We start from the raw sequence: 20,793 nt of genomic DNA on the forward strand, positions 1-20,793 counted from the left end.
AAACAAACTTAATATTTATTGATCATTTATATTAATAATTTCTTATGTGCTATATATTAACCGTAAACATTATTGGTAAACATTTCTTGTTTCTTTGCCTTCAGTGTCTTTTCAGATTGTTAAATAAACTCCTGAGAAATCTAGTGCTGCATTTTAAATGTAGTGAGAAGAGAAAGATATATGAGAGAGACACTGTATATAAGCAGAGAGGCAGAGGATTTGATTGCTGCTTTTTCAAGTAATATACCACCACTGTTATCTTTCTGAAAATTGATCTGTCTGTCCACTGGAAGAGCAGTGGTGTGTGACCTCATCAGAGAGGAAAGACTATTTAATTCAAATAAGCTTTCATTTTATGCCAAACGCATCGCCGACTATCTTCCTGTCACCACTGTCCCCCCAATACACACAGATCAGAATAAATCTCAGCCTCAAGGAGTGATTTAATCAAATATACTGATGAGGCAGACAGGAGGGCAAGCAAACTCTAATTCTCATTTGTCTCCAATGACAACAAACACTGAATCAGTCCCCAGATGCCTTCGCCCTTTTCTATTTTTCACCCACTCTCAATGAAGGAAATTAGCAAATATCATCCTGGGTGCTTCAGATCATTGGCTTCTTTTGATTCATTTGTTTTCACAGACAAACAACCACATACAAGTCATAGTAAAATGATTCTTATCAATTAAATAATGCTGAAAAATAGATTAGATTCATGCATTTATTTCCATATTGGTTTAAAAAAAGATATTAGTGAGAAAGACAATTGTAAAATATGATTCTGTAACAAATATTAGTCCAGGTATCAATCATCATGTGCACAGATGTGTAATTAGTAATTCTTTGGAATATATATATATATATTTTTTTTTTAAACAAAACTAATGCACACAGCAAGACATCCATCATGAATCAATGTCTCTCACACAATCAAAGGGTTGAGAGCAGTTTTAAATCTAAAAAGTGAAGGTGAGATTTGAAAAATGTATGGTCAATATATGAAATATAGTGTTGTGTGAAAGGAAAAAAGATAAATTTTCATTTCCTCGCAGTTCCAGACGAAACAGCTTCCAGCAAATCTCTGCTCCCGTGAGAAGCTCTGCCACATTGCGTGCCATTTTTAGAAGAGAAGATGGTATCTTTACATCCAGGCCGTACGCTGGCGGTTTGGGATATAGGCTGTGCTTTTTATGCTGAAGTCAGTTCACATTACCAGACTTTCATTTTAAGACACCTGCGTCACCCCTCATAAAGCATGAAAATAATGGTGTCAGTGACCTCTATGACATCAAATGAAGATCCATTTAGATGTATGTGGATATCATAGTGCCAATGCATGTGATGACTGAGAACTGACTTTTAGATTATCAAAATAATTTATTCTGTTTTGGCATTTGGCGTGGTTGTCTTTTATAAATCATAAGCATTGTTTAATATGTCAGTCACTGTGCCCCATAATAATAAAAAACTGATTGATTATAATGGTTTCTTAAGTGAGATCTCACTGCGGACAGAAGGGAACTGAATGTGACTTTGATATATTGCAACCCAGAATTTCCCATCAATTAATGCACTGTAATAAATTGCTGAGGCTGAGTTTAAAAGCACATCAAAAACATACATCCCTGTGAAGGCTTTCTGTCTGCAGAATCAGTGAATACAATTTATGAAAATGTCTGCCTGTGGCATTTTTTTAATGCTCCTATTGATCTTCATAGGACCAAAGGTTTTAGTGTTTGCGTTCAATTCCTATACTCTATTGAATTATATTCAATGTCCTTTCCAAAGGTTTAAAAAGTAAGATAGTATATTATTTTATTATCTTATATAATTTTATTGTGTGAAAAAATACTCACATCTGAACCTTATGATTTATGTTTTATGAGTCATACTAAAAATCATTCATCATGTGTCAGCCAGATTCAGACAGAAATATCAAATGACTACATATGAAATGATCAAATATCATCCGCTGCAGGCTGCCGATCATTAACATAAATAGCCTAATATACCAAGCCATTTCATTAATAGCCTACGACATAATGGAGAATTGAATTACAGTAAGATCATCACAGCACTACAAATCATTCCATAGGCTACTCTAGAAAACAGTATTTTATTCCATGCACCAATGCCATTTAAAAATAGTTTTATCCTCTCTTATAGGGCACTGAGGGAATAAAAGTAGCCAATATGATTGCAAATCCAAATTGTTGAAAGATTTGAATGAATTGTAATGTATTGAGACTCGGCGTTCTTTAAGACCACGCGCGCGGTCAGGCACTGTATTTCTGACAGAGTTCAGCTGAGCTTCAGTATGAGGATGTGTGTGAGCAGAAGTGCTGGCTGGAAGATGTGAAGTGTGGATTTGGAAAGCTGCCGTCGGTGAGGCTGAAGAACAAACGGACAGAATTAAACACCACAATATGAAGACGCGAACGGTAGCGCAAACTTTCTCTGACATTGAACAATAACTTTAACGTACAAACATTTACCATGGTACGTAGTTTCCGCCACGGTGTCATATTTAGTCACGGTTTATCCTCCAGTTACTGTTGCTAACCGCAAAAACGTAATCAGCAATGAATATGAATTTTTCTCCAGACTCTCAGAATCGTTCTGCCTTGTTGTTGGTATTTACTTTCTGATGACCGTTTTGTCAGTGGCAAGTTGTACTAAGTATAGGCTGATATTATTTTGGTGGAAAATGCGGTTGCCATGAGAAACTGTTGTAAGCATGATTTCAATTAATTTACTACAGATGCCTGGATGATTAATATATGAAATAGAGGCACGAATATGTTGCCAAATTAATATGAGGCGCCACGTAGGATTTAAATCAAACTTCACTTATTGATGCATACATAAATCACGTGCATATACAGCTATAAATTACTCACATATACATCTATACTATTGGTTGTTCAAAATATATATGTACACACTAATATGAAATCCATACCAATACATCTTAAGTTATTAATGAATGCATATACTTGTAAATAACTTGCATATACATATAAACTTGACGCAGATCCATGCATACAGCACCACAGGCACATACATATAAACTCGATCCATACACCTACACCTACAACACCACACGCACATAGCCTACATATAAACTCGATCCATACACCTACACCTACAACACCACACGCACATAGCCTACATATAAACTCGATCCATGCACACCTACCACACGCACATGCATATAAACGCGCTGTATGCAGACACACCTATACATACTCGCATATACATATAAACTTTATCCATGCATATACACCCATAAAACACTCGCGCAAACATACAAAATAAAATTCACAAACGTAGCCTATACAATTCTGATAAGAAAAGACGCATGTATGGAAGAATATTCAGGACTTTTTTCAAAAGGAATTGCAAATTGTATTTTCAATTGCGTTTTCCACATGTGGGCGCATAAATTGTGACATAATCCAAATGCAATTGCAAATCTTGCATTATTGTTTGCATTTTCGCGAACGTACAGTGACTGCCGCATTTCAAATGAAAAAGCAAAGTCCATTTGCAACTGTATTTCCCATGTCTTATGAGCTATGAGCCTGTCATATTTAAATAGCAATATTAATTACCACATTTGCCTTTTCACTTTCTCTGAGTCGTGCATGTAACCTGCCAAAACTCAAATGGAATCGCAATTCCTTTTGCATTTGAATTTCCTATGTCTTCACAGAAAGCTGTCAATCTATGTGAGTGGGCGGGACTATACTATGGCACGTGTTTGTATTGGGAGGTGACGTCACTCACAGACAACCATGCCGAATGCTTTGATCAATGCAGGTAATTGGTAAAAACTCCGATAAAGGCAGCTGCCAATCAGTTCGAGCTTGTGTGAACGAACAAAAAATATAAGAATTGCATTTGGATTATGTCACAATTTATGCGCCCACATGTGGAAAACGCAATTGAAAATACAATTTGTAATTCCTTTTGAAAAAAGTCCTGAATATTCTTCCATATGCATGGCTTAGTTGTGTATATACATATATGCAAGTGATTTCATATGTGGATGTGCGTGAACTTTTCTGTGTAAACGGATGGCATTTCAGTGTAAAAGGAAGCAGCGGCACTTCGAGAAGGGTCTGGCTGCAGACTTGTGCTGCGTCCCAATGTGCCTACTTATACCACGCCCTTAAAGTACGTACTCTTTTGGTGAAGAAAAAGTACACTTTTGAGTGTGTAGTAGAAGAGTAGGCAAGCTTTGGGACATACTATCACCGCTGTATCCGAAATCGTTAGTCCACTCATACAGTTCACTTGAAGGAGTAAATGAAAACGAGTGAGTGAATTCGGACACTGAGTGCACCGGGCGTTCACACCGGACGCGACTTTGGCGAATAAATCGCGCTATTCGCGCGTAGTTGGACGCTTGAACATTTTGAGTTTACTCGCTTCATTCGCGCGGTAAAAGTCGCTTCACAACAGACGCGAATTCGCGTCATGGGCGGGGCTTCTGCCAGGCGGCACAGGTATGACTGCCACAGAGAGCATATGTATAGAATTTGGCAAATAAAATCAGCACTTTATGTGCTATGGAAACACTGGACAAGTGTATTTCAGCCGAGAATGTAGTTGTTTAAAACTCAAATCTGCGGTTTATTTATAAAAACAGCGCCTATTTGAAAATGTGCTTTGCCGATTTCGGAGCCGTGAGCTCCACGCGATCACCGGGCGCTCGTGCTCATGTATCCCGAAGAGAGGAGCATAACTTCGGCTAGTCCTTCTGATATTTGTCGCTGGCTCTGATGTCTCTGTAGTGGATAAACATAAGATATAACTCGTTTTGGGTAAATCTAACAGGTAATCTTTGGTCTATGGTACAGCTCGGGGTATCCACATACAGCGACAATGATTTTGTTGTTTCGGATTTCTGCCTCTGCTAGTAATCACTTCACTACTAGAGCAAGCTCCTGATTGGTTAACGCGGCGCGAATATCCACCGAAGTTCAGATTTTTAAATTTTTCGTGCGAATCGCTCAATTCGCACCGCCTCATTCGTGCGAATTGCGCCGCATGATGTCTTTTCGCGTCTTTGCATGTAAATCACTTGCACTTAACGCTTCATTCGCTTCGGGTGTGAACGCACCATGAGAGTGAAAGTACTGAGAATGCAAGTCTGAGAGTGAAAGTACTGAGAGTGCAAGTGCAAGTCTGCAGCCAGACCCTATTGGGCACTTCCGGCGGCATCTCCAGATGCCGGGACATTTTAAATCGATATTTATATTCGATATAAATATTGAAATAAATATCGACATGAAAAAAATATCCAAAAATGTGTATTGTTATTTTAGCAGTAAATTTAAACCAGAGAAAGTTTTGAAGTGCTATATTACGCTTGATGAATTAGAGACCGTCTGACAATTCCACTGACTGGATTAAAACGTCCAAAGTATTTTAATTAAAATGACTTTTAACTTTTAAAATGACTTCTTGTCAAACTGTAAACCTTGTTTTACTCATGTAGTGATTTGATACAGTGAGTTTTTCAATATATCCATTCATATATGTACAATACACAATTATTTAAATTAAAAATTACTGTAAGTCTAATTTTTCATGTAAAATTCTTGTGTAGCCTACTGTATGTACAGTAAGGGAAATATTGGAAGTATTGTCTAAGGTGAGATATTGACTAAATATAATCAGTCAGGTAGGCCCACTAGGAGTTTACTATAGCCCTGCAAACATTACAGTTTTTCTCAATTGCTTTGGCTCAATTCTTAAATTAATTTTTTTTTTTGAAACAATAAGTTCAGATCTCTGAACAATTAGCTTCTTGTTCACATCAGATTGGAATTTCTTATTGATTTGAGCAAATTGCAAAGCCTTTGGCACATGTGTGCAAACAGTAAGTACAATTGTCTGCAGTTTGCACAACAACTAATTGCATATGGCTTGTTGATCAAAACTGATGAGTCGATTCTCACTTAAACTGTCAAACTCTTCACAACTTCTCAATAATTTTTCATTGTGTAAGCCATCACATTCAAAACGATCCATTCAATCCTGTATATTCCATAAATATCTGACAATGACATTGTTTGTAATGTCTGCTAAATTGGCGAATGACGTCTTAATTGCAATACAATTTGAATCAACCATTAAACCATTTTTACATTTTACATGTAATACATTTGTACAAAAATAAATGTACTGTATAAAAACAAATGTTCATATACTTTTTTTTTTCTATGTACTATTGACTCTTCTCAACAAATATCAGATTTTTTTTATAAAACCTTAATTTCCATGGTTGACTGTCATGGTGAAAAAACAACTAAACATTTTGACCAGTGTGGCTCACATGATGACAAAAGTACTTTATATTTTGGTGGCCTTGGCTAAATTACTGACACGAAAGCTAGGTTTTGAAGCATGAATGAAATGTTTTGGGTGAGTAACTACATTTTGCAGACATGCAATAAAGTTCTGAAGTTCCAGCAAACAGTTGTGACATTTGTACTCGCAGTTTAGAGAATGTTAAGACTGTTTCGAAAAATGTGCCAAAGCAATTGAGAAAAACTGTAATTTGAATGAATTATTGGCCTTCGTTTTGTACTGTGAGGTAAATTTGCAGACGGTCCCTAAAGCAGTCTAGGCGAAAATGCAGCGAATATCAAACATAAAAATAAACTTTTTGATAAATGCTTTATATTTTGTTGAAATGTAGTTTTTAAAATAAAAAGTGTTACATCGAATTGTGTAATTGGCCAGCGAAGAAAGTCCATGGCTGCTGGATATGCCACCTCGGCACATGCCAGAGACAGACCGTGGCATCTAAAACACTTAACATGGCTTAATGTATTAAAACAGTGTTTTTAAAAGATACTCAATAAACTCAATAAACATAATTATTAATAAATCATACTATAGGCTACTGTAGCCTACATAGTTTGATTTATTAATGTGTTTACTGAGTTTGGCATTTTAAAAACGCTTTCTTAACGCATTAAGCCACGTTAAGGGTATTCCTTATGCCAGGAAACGCTGTAATTAAACACGTTGCGTTCTTATTCTGGACTCATCTGCTTGTCTGTACATCGTTTGCTTTATTAATGTGTTTATTGAGTTTGGTTTTTTAAAAACAATTTTTTAATGTATTAAGGCACACTAAGCATTTTAAAATGTCCCGGAAGTGCCGCTGCTTCCGTTTACACTGAAAAGTTCACGCACATCCACATACGAAATCACTTGCATATATGTATATACACAATTAAACCATGCGTCTGTTATTATCAGAATTGTATACGTTTGTGAATTTTATTTTGTATGTTTGCGCGAGTGTTATATAGGTGTATATGCATGGATCGAGTTTATATGTATGTGCGAGTGTCTATAGTTGTATGTGTGCGTCAAGTTTATATGTATATGCAAGTTATTCACAAGTGTATATGCATTCATTAATAACTTAAGATGTATGGATTTCATATTAGTGTGTACATATATATTTTGAACAACCAATAGTATAGATGTATATGTGAGTAATTTATAGCTGTATATGCACGTGTTTTATGTATGCATCGATAAGCGACGTTTGATTTGAGTCCTACGTGGTGCCTCATAAATTAATATTTGGTGAGCAATATAAATAATAGAAATATGTAAAATATAAATGTAAATGTTGTTTTATTTATTGTTTCATTATTTTGGTTAATTTAATCATTTTCATATGTTTTAATATGTTAAAAAAAGCCTTTTGTCACAGTGATGCTTAGATGGGTAATGGAATTATAAAATATTTAAACTTACTAAAAACTTGCAATCAAACTACACTGTAAAATCACAATTTACCCTAACGTGGAGCTCCTAAATTTCATGCAATTATTAATATTTTTGAAACACACTATATGCTTATTCAGTTCATTGAACATTTAATTTTAAAGCTATGTATCAAATCTTTTTCATGTATATTGTGGAAAATTAACATCTCATTCATGCCTCAAAATGAGCCTTCATTTACTGATGCATCTGTCAGCCGAAGCATTGATGGAGGATAATCTGAGCATCCACAATAATAGTTGTTCCTTTTGTTTCAGCGTCATGGGATCATATTGATTGGTGTTGTAAGCGTGCTTACAAGCTTATTATTCCTGTACAACAGCAGTTTTACTGACACACCAGAAGATCAGATGCTGTCAGATGGACATCAGATGGACGTTCTACAAGAGCAAACATCCCACTTAGAAGGTTACAGCAGCATCATTGATCATAAGGTAGCTTGCATTCATTAGCAATCAAGCACTAACATGATTAATATGGCACTAAATTTACTAAACGAAATCTGATATGAAAACCTTAAAAAATATGTTTCTTTGAAGCTTATTTCATGGTTTTCTAAAGCCTGGAATACGCTACGTGATTTTTGCCCCGATTTCCCCCCCGATTTTCCAGTCTGAACAAGTTGACGCTAGTTGAGGAAAGTCAGAGCCAGTCTGCAGATTACAGTTGACAGATTCCACAGTAAATCCCGTTGTGTATGATGGTCACAGGCTTCGATTTTTTAGCTTCGTACTTTGATTCTATCCAGTCGGAGGATATCGAACATGTTTGATATTTTCAGCCGATTTTAGAATGCATATGTTTTCATTTGTCATGCATCTCGTAGCAGCAGGGCGCACGTTTCTGCGTGAGTTCGTTGTGATCGGAACAACTTTAAAGTCTGGTAGTGTATGATCTTCAGTCACGTAGTGTATGATGCCCAGTTTTCCTTTGTCACTATTTACAAAATCGGTAAGTGTATTATGCATAATGTTTTAAAAATCTGTTCAGATTTTAAAAGTCGTGTAGTGTATTCCAGCCTTAATGTATTAAACATATTTTCTTTTGACGACAACGCATCAGTCTTGTGAGATCGTCTGTGAAATCGCATAATTGGCGTGTAAATTATTATGAATGATTTTGATTTAATTATTAAAATGTTAAAACTAAGGTTTTTTGGGGTTTTTTTGTAAATGTTTTACAGACATCTGGAGATCATTGTAAATGTTTACTTTAAAATCCATAATCTCACCTCTCAGACTGTATCCGACCAGTCTCGGGTCTCCTATATTTTACTTTTGCAAAAACCTTAAAGGTGACATATAATGAAAATCAGACTTTTCCAGGTTTTAAGTGCTATAATCAGGTCCCCAGTGCATCTACCAACCAAGGAAACGTGAAAAAGATTAACCCAGTAACTTTGTTTTAGCAAGCCTTTTTCTGCAAGCTTCTGAAAAAACGAGTGCGTCTGATTTTGCTTCCTTGGTGACGTGGCAAAGGGATCTCATTATAATATTACCGCCCCTTAATCTGTAAATTTCCATCCGCTGTGCCGTCATTTTGATTTCTCAAGCGACAGCGGTGTACCAGTTCTAATGCCATGGTGAAAGTTTGAGAAAAACATGCTAACTGTTCTGCCTTTGGCTGTACAGATGAGCACAGGACACTATTTAGTCCCAGCCTCAGAGGAGACAAGAGAGCAGTGGATTTATTGATTTATTTACTGTATGCTGCTGCAACACAGATCTAAAATAATCATGCGATTTATTTCCCAGCTGTTTACCTTCACAGACATAACTGACTGTTTTTGTAACTCGTGTGTGTTTTAACGTAAACTTGTGTGTGAATGAGAACTTAGTTTAATACTTACATGCTGTAACAGCAGCTTTCTGTCCGTGTGCTTCAGATGTGTGCGCTCAGAAAACCGTATATCAGAAGTTTAAACTCATATGGTTTAAAACGCATGATTTCAGCACGATAAACATGATAATCAGAACCAAAACAGATGTTTTTAGCAGGTACGAGCTGAAAGGGGGCGGGAGCAGCAGCTCATTTGGATTTAAAGAAACAGGCACGAAAATCAGTGTTTCTGCTTCCACTCAAAATAGTCATTTTCAAAGTGATATAATACATGATCTGTGGGGTATTTTGAGCTGAAACTTCACAGAAACATTCTGGGTAGACCAGAGACTTATATCACATATTGTAAAAAGGGGCATAACGTGTCTCCTTTAATTGTTCCCAGAATTCAAATTTGCTCAATCATGCATAAGCCCATTAATGCGACTCGGATAAGTCAAGACATTTGGATAATTTTCCACGTATAACTTAAGTATGAAGAATCCTTACATTTTTCATCAAACAATTTTTATGCAGTTGCTTTTCTCCTTAGTCATCAAATAATCTCCTCAGACAGATAAGCATTATTATATTGGCACTGGCATCACATGACATGCAGTGGACTATAATATTCAGAAGACTTGCCCATTTTTCTCTTTCTGTCATCTTTTTGTGTCTCCTGTCTCTCTGCAGTTTTTCTTGATAAATCAGGTTCAGGCCTTTAAAGCCTTTTAAATTACACCATCCTAGTGATGCTGTAATGTCTTCCTTCACTCCTGATCAGATAAAGTGGGAAGCTGCAGGCAGGTGTTGTCAAGCTTTGGCCTCATCTTGAGGCATTGTAATCACCAGAACTATCAAGGATGTAAATCTGTCTCTAGGTTCTCTCCCTCTCTTCTCTTTCCCTCTTGTGCTCGTGTGCTCTGTAATGTCACCAGGGATTTGGTTTAACACTACAACTGTGCAAAAAAATGCAATTTAATCTCATGGGTGTTAAAAATTCACATATAATTATATGTATATAGTGTGCATAATGAGAGATTACACACTGATTACTTGCATAAGTATATCAGGTAAACATGAATATTTTGGTCGTTAAAGGACTAGTTCACCTGAAAAGCTCTGCATCATTAACTCACCCCCGTGTACTTTCTTTCTTCTGTGGAAGATAAAAGGAGATTTATTTTTGATGAATGTTTACACTGCTTTCCTCTATACAGTGAAAGTGGATGGGGACCATGGTCTGTCAAGCTCTGAAAAAGAAGTTCCAGAAAGCATCATTATGCACTATATTCCATAAAATAGAATTGTGTCAGAAACAGAAGAACATAGTGTAAAGAAGATACTTGCTCTAGAGTCATGGTCACCATTTGCTTTCATTGTCTGGAAAAGAACAGCTTGAACATTCTGCTATAAATAACCCTATTTGTTTTCCACAATAAACAGAGAGGGACTATTGTGACATGAGGGTGAATAAATGATGATAGAACTTGTATTTTTGCCTTTATTATGGGTATGATGAAATATAAAGTATCTAAATAAAAAACATCTAAGAGAGCCATGTTCTTGTTAGTGAAAACTTTTTTATATTTTTGACATCTTTGTCATCTTTAGATTTGACCCTGACAATACCTGTGCTCATCAAAGAGTATTCTTCAAAGTCGGTCTCATTGTCTTAAGGTATCTCTGTCATACTTCTCACTGACAGACACGGCTCTCAAGTCTACCAGTTCTCATTAGTCAAAAGAGCACTCCTATCCGAGCTAATAAGAGCTCCAGGATTCAGAGCCAGATTTAAACGATACTCCGTGGAAGTAATTTTGTAACAGTCAGAAGCGGAAGATTTGCTCGTATTAGTGCTAATGAACAGCCAGTGTGGAGGATCGCTAAATGAACATGGCCTACAAGTCTTCATCAAAAATTACATCCATTTTATAACCATCAGGGGAAGGAAATAGTTTTCCAGTTTCATTTCACACTGAAGAGTAGCTGGAGAACATTCAAAGGATCTGTCTGATGGGAAAAGCTCATTTTGAATGGTGTGATGCCTATGATCCAGTGTCGACCTACTTTGCAATGTAGTGTATGAATTAAGTCACCTTAAAATATGATTTTTAAAAATGAAATATTGATGGATGTTGGCTATTTATGAGCATGTTTTGGATATTTAATTGAAATGCTCATATTACCTTTACCGTCATCTAATGCTCAGTTGCATCTTTAAAAATTATAATGATTTAATATTGCTAAATGTAATCTTTAGCAAATCTCAAAATGAATATGACAATGTTGTGTTGCCAAAATTAAATTTCTATTACATTTATTATTTTTATAACATAAAATTATTACTTTTTAGAGTTTATCTTTAATAGATAAAGTAGTATAGAATTTAATGTCGACCACCACCACCAATATTTTCATATTGCTGCATCTTTGCTCATGAAATAATGATGCAAATTTTATGAAACACAATTTAACCTCCATCAGCTTCATACACTTTTTCAAAACTTTTGTACAGGGTGAATTTTGCATAAAGGATAATGGCCTGAATCCATTTTTTCTCAGAAAGGTTCTCAGAAATAGAGAGGGAGATTGCTATTAGAGTAATTATGGTCATATGTCCCACTGGAGAGAGCTTAAGAAGGAGGATGTTAATGAGAGACTAATAAGTGTGGATGGTTATTTACTGGGCCTGATTTGCTTGCTCTCCACTGGGCTATTATCTCCATGGAAACAACCCTGTTTATCACTGCAGAAGAAATCTAATAGAGTCTCTATGGCTAAGAGGCAGAGATACCTGCATAGGGAAAGGGCTTTCTGAGGGCGTACAGCTTCACTGCATTATAAATGAATTATCTTACACAGTGGCAGGTCTGTTGGGCCACTGTGCTGTTTCGGACAGATTTTGGACTTTTTTTGTCTTGAAGTTATTTGTATAAATTAATCATTTTAGCTCAACTATAAATTGGATTAAGCATTATTTAGCAAAAAAAGTGCAATAGTAAGTATTTAGAGTACATTTAGTGTGAGGAAACACACCTTTCCTGCCCCATGTTTTACAGTTTGAAAATCAGGTGGATTTTTGTATTGACTGACTTGTTGATTAAAAAAGAGCCATTTTTTGGTGAATTGAATGCAATCTAGATTCATGTTGAACATGTTATGCTATACTTTAAGGCACTCCGTAGGCTCTAGGCAAATCTTTCCTCTTAAATGAGGGTTCAGAATGCTTTCCCTTGAAGCTTTTCTTGTGGATTGGTTCAATGGCTTAGTGTTGATTATGCTGGAGAGATTCAATAATGGAGCTAAACGTAACAATAAAGGTAAAGGGAGTCTTTGTGGACCAGGCACTTTGATCTGTTCTGCCCTTTCAGTGTGTTTCCATGCATTCATTTACCGGTAATCTCATTCACATTGTTAGATCATGTCTCCATGCCAGAAATATCAGATCCAGCCCCGGAAGCCAGATCCTGTCAGAAAATACCTGTTTTGAACAACTAGTCAGCAAAATTGTCTAATACCCAAAACCCATTAACAGCAAGTCTTGGTACCCAAAACCAGTGCTTTGTCTGGTACCTAAAACTCTAATAACAGTCTTCTATCAGCCAAGAAGTTGACTGAGCAAAGCCAGTGAAGAGCAGAAGCAGAAAACACCATGACAGTGATGTTAAAAAAGGAGCAGAGTTTATTGAATTGTCTTTGAGTAAGTTTCAATAATCAGACTTTGTCTGATGAACACTAATCCAACAAGTGTTATTATACCACAAGCAATAGCAATGGAAAATTACTGCTTCACAACTACATCCCATGATATTAAAAACTGAAATGAAGCCCCTTAAACCACACATCATAAGACTAAACAACAATGGAAAAATAAAATAATAATATAATATAAATGACTAATCAATGAACAAATTAAAATTAAATTAGTATATATATATAAATGGTTAAAATGATTAATGTAAATCATTATGTGATTAATTTTTCTATTATAAATGATTATGAATAAATGAATGGAGAATACATGAATAAAAGAAAGGAAGTAAAACAACACAAATTTATGATTGTTCTTTATGCATTTGAGGATTGTTGGATCCTTCATTCCCATATGAATATCATATGACATTCATCATATGAAACCATTTGATTACATAGACTGATTAAATGCAAGCAAATTTCCATAATTATCATCAAAAATACTTTGGTGATCAGGCTGTACTCTTCCCTTTTGCATGTTAAAAAGAACAGTTCTCTTCTATCATACCACGTACCAGCGTCAGTAAGGGGAATGTGTCTCTGACTGTTGTTGTACAACAGTTAACAGTTAATCTGACATAGAAAATCAACACTGTTATGGCAATGTACAAGAGTAAGATGATAAATACTACTGAAACAGTAACTAAAGCTTTTAAATGATTCCAGAGTTGCCCCAATATTGATCTAATCGATAGGTCTCCATTTAGATATAAAATAAATATGATTTGATCCAACTACGCCTGTAGTTACATCCACAAAAAGAATCTCAGCTTCTGAATAGTACCAGAAATCAGATGTGTTCTAGCAACTCACAGCAGCTAGATGTATACTTCCTACTGAATCAAAATCTTTCAAAATATTTTTGCAAAGACTGGTGATGAAATAGCAGTTATAAATAAAATGGCAAAGAAAATATCTAGTAGCATTGACCAAAGCCAATTAGCAGTGTCACTAAAAACCATTGTTCTAGAAATCTCTCAAATGACCAGTTTCTTATGTCATTGAACCTTTGTAAAATAACCTGATGAAATGGCTCCCTCGCAGAGCCTGAGACAAGATGATAATTTCACACTGAGCTGAGAAACTTAGCCTTCTTTCTTAGCCTTCTGTTTAATCTGACAGGTATCTTTTAACGCCTTCAGATTTTCTGCTGTCACTAGGTTACCTGAGATTCACTGTGATTGTATATTTAGCTGCTATTCATCAAGTATTACTGCTTCTGCTTGTTGATCTTAAAATGCTCTTCTAATTGTTCTATCAAAATTATGTCATCATTTAGCTTCACTTCTGACTCCTCCATAACTGTAGAAATCTGACCCATTAGCTTTGCTACCCATGGTACTGAATTTCGATGAAATGTCAAACAGAACACACTCACACTGCCTTGCTGCAGTTTAGCCAGGGGAAGGCGCATGCGGGAATCGTCTTTGTCCTTACTTGTTGGTCCGGAGTCAGTAGCTCAGCGGTCTGGGACAATCCATCCTCTGGTCATGCGAGAAACAATCACAACACTGACTCTTATGGAGAAAAAAACTCAGTGTCATTCCATCCTGCCAACTACGACAAAATGTTACATCATGTCTCCTTGCCAGAAATATCAGATCCAGCTAGATCCTGTCAGAAAATATCCGTTTTGTTCTATCAGCCAAGAAGTTGACTGAGCAAAGCCAGAGAAGAGCAGAAGCAGAAGATGGAGTGATGATCATAAAAAAATAGCGTTTATTGAATAATCTTAGTTGTGTATGATTCAGTGCTAAGACTTTGTCTGACCAGCACAAATCCAACAAGTGTTATTATATTATACCACAAGCAATAGAAATGGAAATGTACTTCTTCACAACATCCCGTGACATTAAAAACCTTGAAATGGAGACTTTTCTTATCTCTTACTCATGAAGACAAATAGCTCTTCAAACCACACATTGTAACAATGGAAAACATAATATAATATAAAAATAATACTATAATATAAATGACTAATCAACAAATAAACCAATGAAATTAGTATATAAATGGTTATTATAAATAATGATTAAATGGAATAACAAAATGTTTAAATGATAAATGAGTGAGTGAATGAATGAATGAATGGATGGAAAATAAACAAATATAAAAGAAAGGAAGTAGAACACAACACAAATGTGTGGTTGCTCTCTTGAAGAAACACAAACAGTTTGCTTTTGGGGATCCTCAGATCCTTCAACATGGATCTAAATCATTCACCCACCATAGCTTTATCCTTTCGTCTTTTGTCCTCATAATTGTAGCCTGTTCATAATTGTAGCTTTCAGTTTTCATTCAAAATTAGTGCATCTTTTCTATGATGGATATGTTTTTAATTTCTGAATTAGAGTCATTTGATATAACAATGTCTGGGTAGTTTAACTGTGTGGAGGTAAAAAGGAAAAAAGGTTAATTATAAGGCTTGAAAAATATTTTATAAATAATTATTTGAAAAAATTAGCAGTGAAGCAAAAATTGATATTCAAAGTATTTTAGTAAGTTCTAATTAACCACCAATTTTTAGTTATTGTTATTGGATCATACTTTATTGGATAATTTTAGAAAAAAATTCTAAAGTGTATGAAACCAACTTAAATTAATAATGAATAATAAATCAATTATTTGAACATGAAATCTAAAACTTCTCATCATTGTCTCCATCCTCAGCCTCTTAGGATGCATTGCAAAAGCTGTGCCTTAGTGACCAGCTCTGGTCACATGACCGGAAGTGGTCGTGGTGCGGAGATTGACCGCAAGGAGTGCGTCATCCGTATGAATGATGCCCCAACACGAGGCTACCAGAGGGACGTGGGCCAGCAAACGAGCCTGCGTGTGGTCGCACACTCCAGCATGCAACGTGTGCTACGAAACCGCCTTGAGCTACTCAACTCCAGCCAGAACACCTTCTTTATCTTCTGGGGGCCTGAAAACTGCATGCGACAAGACGGTAAAGGCCTTGTCTACAACAACCCGCATCTGCTGAAGCAGATGATGCCTAAACTACAGGTGTACGTCATCTCGAGGTTAAAGATGCAGCATTTTGATGAGCTCTTTAAGAAGGAAACAGGGAAAGATAGGTGAGGACGGTTATGTTTCTTTGTGTTAGCTTGCCTAATCACATTATCTCTTTATTGTTTATGACTCAAAATTAATTTTTAGTAAAATTAGGAATTTTGAAATTTGTAAAAAAAATACCTTAAATACCAACATGAAACTTTTTGCAAAACATTTTTAGTATAGTTGCACTCAGGTGTATTCAATATGTATTTATTTTAGTAACTTTTAATCAACCACTTGATTTTTTTAGTTATTGGAGTTATAAGATCATATCATTATTAGATTTTGTTATATGAATATATAAATAAATAATTTATTATTTGTATTATTTTATTTAGTACATTAAAAATTTTTATTTCACTAGTTTAAATTTGCAGATCAATCAATAAACTATAGAAACTATTTAAAAACTATATTTATAAGACCTTACTGTAGTATCATTGTATTTGTAAAACCAAATTAGCACATTTAAAATGTGATTTATTAATTTGAATGAATTAATGATAAACAAATTAATAAATAATTAAAATGTGATTATCTAGATTTTGTATCATTTGCTGAAAAACATTGTAGAAACTATGTATATACTTTATTTAAACATAAATTAAATAAATACCAAATTGTATATAAAATGATCTACATTTATATGTGAATATATAAATAAATTATGTTATTTGCATTATTTTAATTAAAATTGTAATATATTTTTTATTTTGTAATTTAGCTCAGGACTGAATTATATATATATATATATATATATATATATATATATATATATATATATAATGTATTTAAAGTAGAGCTGTCAAACGATTAATCGTGATTAATTGCATCCAAAATAAAAGTTTTTGTTTACATACTACAGTCAAGTCCATAAATATTGGGACATCGACACAATTCTAACATTTTTGGCTCTATACACCACCACAATGGATTTCAAATGAACCGAACAAGATGTGCTTTAACTGCAGACTGTCAGCTTGTTGTGGTGTAGAGAGCCAAAAATGTTAGAATTGTGTCGATGTCCCAATATTTATGGACCTGACTGTATATGTGTGTATAGTGTGTATATTTATTATGTATATATAAATACAAGCACATGCATGTATATATTTAAGCGAAATATGTTATGTTTATATATTTATATATAATATTTATTTATTTATTTAGTCATTTAGCAGACGCTTTTATCCAAAGCGACTTACAAATGAGGACATAAGAAGCAATCAAAACCAACAAAAGAGCAACAACGTGCAAGTGCTATTACAAGTCTTGGTTAGCCTAACGCAATACAGATAATTATTATTATTATTGTTATTTTTTAATAAAAAGACATAGATAAAATACAATTAGAATAGATAGTGCTAGAGTTAGAGGGTCAAGTAAAGATGGAACAGATGAGTTTTATATAATATAAAATATAAGAATATAAATGTATATACACATGTAAATATTTTCAAAATATATACTGTATGTGTGTGTATTTATATATACATGATAAATAAACACAGTACACAAACATATATTATGTAAACAAAAACTTTTATTTTGGATGCGATTAATCGTTTGACAGCTCTACTTTAAAGCTGAAGTGTGTAATTTTATTAACTTTATCAGCCATTGGTCAGACAAACAGGTTTTTGATCCACAATGTTCACAGTTTTCAGGAGGATAAACCTTCATCTGGTAATCATATAGTAGTTAACTAATTTAATTAAAAATATTTATTTCCAATTATTCTCAAAAGAACAATAAAAAAAAAGAAAAACTGGAGGAGCATCATTTAAAGAGAAGTGGGGGTGTTAACTAATGTGCAGACCACCAAAGCCTGCTGGAGGCTTGGTATCGCTGGCCCACAGGGCACACGGCTTGGCATCAGTGCAGATTAAGGGTTAGTAGAGGATCAGTGCCAGCTGGAGACAGCTGCCAGCTGGGATGTACCCAATCAGACACAAACTGCTCAGGGCAAAATGCTCACATGTTCTTAAACTCTTGAGTTTTTTCTGTTTGTTGTGGATCTTTTATCTCCTTTATCTCCTTTTATCGCTCTTATCTCAATCCATCTCCCATTGTGAGTCATCTAAGCAGTCCATTCAAACAAAAACATTGTAAACTCCAAATCTGGATCACGTGACAGTGAAGTAATGGCTGTAGGGAACAGTGTTGTTTGATCATCACAGCTACATAGATGTGCTCTTTCTCTCTTGCGTTATTCAGAAAACGGTCCAATTCATGGCTCAGCACGGGTTGGTTCACTATGGCGATCGCTGTGGAGATTTGTGACAGAATTGACGTCTATGGCATGATTCCTGCTGAGTTCTGCAAGTGAGACATTCTTTTCCATATTCACCATAATGCTGTTGGATCATTGTTGCATATACCATGCTTTCATTCAAACCTCATTGTATTTTGGTGGTTACACGTGTGATTGTTCTTCTCAGGTCGCCCAACCTCAAGCCGTCAGTGCCGTATCACTACTACGAGCCTGCGGGGCCAGATGAATGTAAAATGTATCTCTCCCACGAGCAGGGCCGGCACGGCAGCCACCATCGTTTCATCACTGAGAAACGTGTCTTTGCCAACTGGGCACGTATGTTCAACATATACTTCCATCAACCAGACTGGAGACCGGCACCAGTTACAGAAAACAGCACAGACTCCTGAGGTTCAAACACTGGGGTGTTTCTCGGACTCAGAACCTCTGTGTCCTTTTGAGGACAAAACTGGAACACATTATGAATAAAAGCTTATGATGATGTTCTTTGTAGAGGATTGAAAGAGCAAGGTCCAATTTTGCTGAACATTTTAATTGCAAAAGCTGCACTAAACAAAAATGTTCAAAGATTATGTTAAATGTGACAAGAACAAACAGTTTATTATTCACATTACTTATTAATTGTAACAGTATGATCCACATTGGTTTGTAATTCAGAAAACTGCTACTGTATAATTATATCACATTTTCTGTTTCCAGAAATGACTAGTTTGATATCTAGGCCATATTGTTCTCTGTGTGTAATTTCATTTAAATTATACATAGAGCCTCAATAATTTGTGCCGCGTGGAGAGTGTCAAGCACATAATGTTACAAATTTCTTCTCTCAGTGGCATCCAAAGAGAACCATTTGCAAATTGTGCTTTTTCCAAATGACACTTTTATCATAGGGCCTCATTAGATTTGTCAGATTTAGTTTTTGAACATGTAAAGATGTTTATTTCTTAATACAAAGCTGTAAATATAGCTTCATGCTAATACTGTAATGTTCTCAGTAGTTCTAGTCTTTACTCTAAATCAGAGGTTCCCAGAACAAAAATATTTTTTCTCTTTTAACTGTTTTATTTTTTTTTAGTAAGTCATATGCTGACACAAGCCGCTCTGATTGAAAATGTTAGTTAAAGATGTCCCATTCAAACCACACCTGGGTTTGCAGTGTTTTGAATTATTCATTTATAGAATCAACAGGTCAGATTAATTTGTTCATTAATCAGACTAAACTGGTCGTGATGCATGTTTTTGACCTCTGCAATGGTCTACAACACACTTGTGGTGCACTATGTGAGAAATATATAAATACAAGTTATGCCCACCAACAAGCTTTTTAATTAAATTAGAGAACAAATCAATAGGGTCTAAACTGGTTGTAATACAGAGAACATAACTGAAACATTCAAGGTACAAAAAAAGGTTAACAATCTATCCATAAGACCTTGAAAAGTGTAATTTTCAAATGGTCATAGCGTGTATGTCACAAAATGGTTCCTGATGATAAGACATAAAGCATTTATATTGACGGTTCCCAGTACAGACATTTTGAACATTAATGCGCCTTGGCACAAATGCTGAAACATTCCCACATATTACCAAAACCGCCAACTCTGATCATGACAGCATGACTTTTAGAGTGAGGGAGAGCTGTCTTTGTTTTTTTGCAATTCCACGCTGCTCTTCCTTCAATTCCCATTACAAAGGTTGTGTGAGAGCATATCGACTTGCTGCCTGCAACGCTGTTCATTTTACCTTTACAGCTGGAGGTTGGGGCCAATGTGGAATGCAAATGGTGTGGCATTCTGTTTTCTTGCTCAGGCTTATGGGAGCTGCTCTGGTCTAATGGGATATAATGCTATGAGTTCTGCTTATTCGCAGTGGCCGGCGAATGTGCCTAGCACAACAACGACTGTTCCTCAGAAAGTCTAAGGAGATTGGAGGATTTTAAAGGACGCGGGAGTATGTAAATGAGGCTGGCCTTTGAGTCAGCTCTGCTGGCTGCTACTGTAATCAGTCACCCGAGGCAACACCGTGATTACGGATGACCTTGGATTAGGCAGGAGGCCTGA

The 20,793-nt window shown here is 35.4% G+C and overlaps 1 protein-coding gene across 4 annotated transcripts; it reads left to right on the forward strand.

Annotated features, from left to right (window-relative positions):
- The first annotated feature begins 2,296 nt into the window (after window positions 1-2,296).
- On the forward strand, window positions 2,297-20,259 carry st6galnac5b (ST6 (alpha-N-acetyl-neuraminyl-2,3-beta-galactosyl-1,3)-N-acetylgalactosaminide alpha-2,6-sialyltransferase 5b). 4 transcript variants are annotated; one of them, XM_079384622.1, is made up of 6 exons: window positions 2,311-2,444; window positions 3,719-3,825; window positions 8,082-8,258; window positions 16,069-16,478; window positions 18,676-18,783; window positions 18,900-20,047. In XM_079384622.1, the coding sequence occupies exons 2-6, from the start codon at window positions 3,820-3,822 to the stop codon at window positions 19,120-19,122; spliced, it is 924 nt and encodes a 307-aa protein (XP_079240748.1). In that variant the 5' UTR covers window positions 2,311-2,444; window positions 3,719-3,819; the 3' UTR covers window positions 19,123-20,047. The 4 variants fall into 4 exon arrangements, with proteins under 4 accessions (XP_079240749.1, XP_079240747.1, XP_079240748.1 ...); XM_079384623.1 differs by lacking the exon at window positions 3,719-3,825 and having other exon boundaries at window positions 2,297-2,502; window positions 18,900-20,259; XM_079384621.1 differs by lacking the exon at window positions 3,719-3,825 and having other exon boundaries at window positions 2,297-2,444.
- The last annotated feature ends 534 nt before the right edge of the window (window positions 20,260-20,793 follow it).

The sequence above is a fragment of the Barbus barbus genome, assembly GCF_936440315.1.
Source record: "Barbus barbus genome assembly, chromosome: 29".
In the NCBI taxonomy this organism is placed as follows: Eukaryota; Metazoa; Chordata; class Actinopteri; order Cypriniformes; family Cyprinidae; genus Barbus; species Barbus barbus.

What these genes read in the sequence shown, in the direction of transcription:
- st6galnac5b (XM_079384621.1), top strand. An exon ending in GCAGCATCATTGATCATAAG is followed by an intron (nt 8,259 to 16,068) that starts GTAGCTTGCATT and finishes CTCCATCCTCAG; the next exon opens with CCTCTTAGGATGCATTGCAA. An exon ending in AAGGAAACAGGGAAAGATAG is followed by an intron (nt 16,479 to 18,675) that starts GTGAGGACGGTT and finishes TGCGTTATTCAG; the next exon opens with AAAACGGTCCAATTCATGGC.